Raw genomic sequence first — 2,619 nt, 5'->3', positions numbered from 1 at the left:
TTACCGTTGAAAACTGGTGCACGGCACCAGCACCACCACCTGACACAACGACATTCGACCATGGAAGGAATGCTGTGGAATGCCAGTGCTGGAGCTAGCATGCACAATGAAGCGGTGCGCGGCGATGCTCCGGAGCGTGTTGTGCGACCCCAGCTGCGGTGTGGTGCAGTACAGTGGTGTGCCCGCTCCCGTACGAACAAATAGGAAAAAACGTGCAGGCGCCGGGATCGAGCCGGCGACCGCGGCTCCCACGCGGTGATGGAGCTAGCGTGCGTAACGAAGCGGTCCACGCCCATACTCCAGGGCTCGTTGCGCGACCCCAGGTGCGGTGCGGTGCGGTACGGTGCGGTGCGCGCTCCCGAATGAAAAAAAAGGCAAAAACGCAGGGGCGCCGGGATCGAGCCGGCGACTGCGGCTCCAACACGGTGGCAGAGTCAGCACGGTGATATAGCACGACGAAGCATGACGAGGCGAGACATGACGCGCGCGGTGCGGTGGGCGGCCTCAATCGAAATAAAAAAAACGCGGTACACGACCCAGCGAACGCGACCGACCGCGCAAACCGTCCCGCGGGTCAGGTTGTGTTGCGCATCACACTTCGGTGCGCGTTGTGTTTCTATTCCTTGCTATTCTTGCTATCGTTTTTACTCACTGCTATTCGTCGTTTCTATTCATTGCTACTGCTTTGCAATGTGGACTGACCTTATATCGTGTAGGACGTGCAGACGAGGATGGCGATGAATAGCCATCGATGGTGATGAACAACCGTTGATGTGCCGAGATGTTGTCGTCTGGCGAAAATCGGTTAGCGAGCCGATGCATGTAAAGAGGCCAGCTTCACGAAATACCGCGCAGCTTATGTCGGCGGCGCAACTAGTTTACAACCGCCAGCTTTAAAGCAACCGCTCAGCCGCGGTACCGTATCTGAAAATAAGTAAACCGGATGCGTATATATGCGGTGCAATTATATTGTAGCGAGCCAACGTCCGTGAACAAAACAGCTTCACAAAATGCCGTACAGCCTACACGGACAACGTTGGACAAGCACTGCACACTTCAGTGCGCGTCAAATTGCGTGGTTCGGTGTACGTTAAATTGCGCGTTGAATTGCATGTTTAATTGCACGTCGAGTTGTGTGGTGGGTTGCGCGTTAAAATGCGCGAGTCGGCGCATGTCAAATTGCGCAGTGTGGTGCAGCCAATGTTTTGTGATTTGCGCGTTAAATCGCGGTGCGGTGCGGTGCGGTGCAGTGCGGTGCGGTGCGGTGCGCGGTCCCGAACAAAAAAACAAAAACAACTCATGCACCGGGATCGAGCCGGCGACCGCGGTTTCCATTCAGTGTCGGAGCTAGCGCACACCACAAGCGGTGAGCGCCGATACACCAGGGCGCATTGCGCGGCTACAGGTGTGGTGGGGTGCGGTGTGATGCACTGCCACACGCAGTGTGGCGCGGTGCGGTGCAACGCGGTGCAGTGCGGTGCGGCGCGGACACCGAAGCGGTGCACGGTGATGCTCGGGGGCGCATTGCGCGGGCCCAGGCGTGGAGCGGTGCAGTCCGGGACGACGCGGTGCGGTGCACGGTCCAGTCCAGAACGAAAAGAAAAGAACAATAAACGACGACGACGCGAAAAACGAACCACGCGACGATGAAGGCAGCGCTCCCGAACGAAAAATAGAAGAAAGCGGGCGCCCGGCGACGAAGCCAGCGAGCCGCAACGTTAAAAAGGACAAAACGACTCGCCGGCGCCGGGACGAACCGGGGACCGCGGCTCCCACTCGACGTCGGAGCTAGCGCGCCCGACGAAGCGGCGCACGGCCATGCTCCGGGGCGCGTTGCGCCGCCCCAGGTGTGGTGCGGATGCGGTGCAATCCACGTGCGACGCGGCGCGCCGAACGAAAAAACGAAAAAAAGCGGCGACGACGGGACGCGAACCGGCGACCGCGGCTCCCAAGCGGCGACGGAGCTAGCGAAAACGACGCAGCTCCGAAACCGCGAACGACACGGCGAAAAAGGCCAACTCTCCAGAGGCTCGACCAGACGGACGGACGGACAGACGGACGTTAAGCTGGGGTAAGGTCTCCGTCCCGACGACGGAACGACTAAACGTCGTCCGTCTAACGTCGGGACTACGACGACCGTACACGTACAAATCGTACAGGACGTGCGTACACACGCACCCCCGACGATTGGGCCAAATACGTATACACCACATCTACAGCCAACGCATGCCCGCCTCATTAGCTCTTTATTTTTCCCGGGCATGTGGCCAGGAAGTGTATATCTGTGTGACCATACATATCTGTGTGACCATACACATCTGTGTGACCATGCATATCTGTGTGACCATACATACCTGCTTGCCGATAGCGTGACGTGACGCGCAATCTGTGGTGGTGTAAGGGGACTTCAACAAGTATGAATGTAAATGCCTGGCTGATTATAATCACTCGCCTGGCTGATTCCTTGTGGCTTGTGGCTTTTGGGTGGTGGGTGCTATCCTTACGCAGCCTTGGCTTGAACGAAAGCACATGTACGAGAGGGATGCAGCACAATGATTCTGATGGCAACGTTTCGCTGGCTGCTGATGCAGCAGCCGCTAGCATGGCCACGACAACAAT

General features: G+C 57.9%; 2 protein-coding genes across 2 annotated transcripts in view; both read left to right on the top strand.

Annotated features, from left to right (window-relative positions):
- The window catches only part of VOLCADRAFT_57277 (uncharacterized protein), a gene marked incomplete at both ends in the record, with an annotated part of 18,925 nt that extends 17,574 nt beyond the window's left edge, over window positions 1-1,351 (top strand). Inside the window, one exon of the mRNA XM_002947456.1 lies at window positions 976-1,351. Coding sequence (XP_002947502.1) covers window positions 976-1,351 — 376 coding nt within the window. The remainder of the gene's footprint in view (window positions 1-975) is intronic.
- VOLCADRAFT_87686 (uncharacterized protein) overlaps window positions 1,300-2,619 on the top strand; it is a gene marked incomplete at both ends in the record, with an annotated part of 3,498 nt that continues 2,178 nt past the window's right edge. The window contains 3 exons of the mRNA XM_002947455.1: window positions 1,300-1,366; window positions 1,474-1,568; window positions 1,848-2,071. Of these exons, the coding sequence (XP_002947501.1) occupies window positions 1,300-1,366; window positions 1,474-1,568; window positions 1,848-2,071 (386 nt within the window). The remainder of the gene's footprint in view (window positions 1,367-1,473; window positions 1,569-1,847; window positions 2,072-2,619) is intronic.

Source organism: Volvox carteri, assembly GCF_000143455.1.
Source record: "Volvox carteri f. nagariensis unplaced genomic scaffold VOLCAscaffold_6, whole genome shotgun sequence".
Lineage (NCBI taxonomy): Eukaryota > Viridiplantae > Chlorophyta > Chlorophyceae > Chlamydomonadales > Volvocaceae > Volvox > Volvox carteri.
This window is presented reverse-complemented; position numbering and strand designations above follow the sequence as displayed.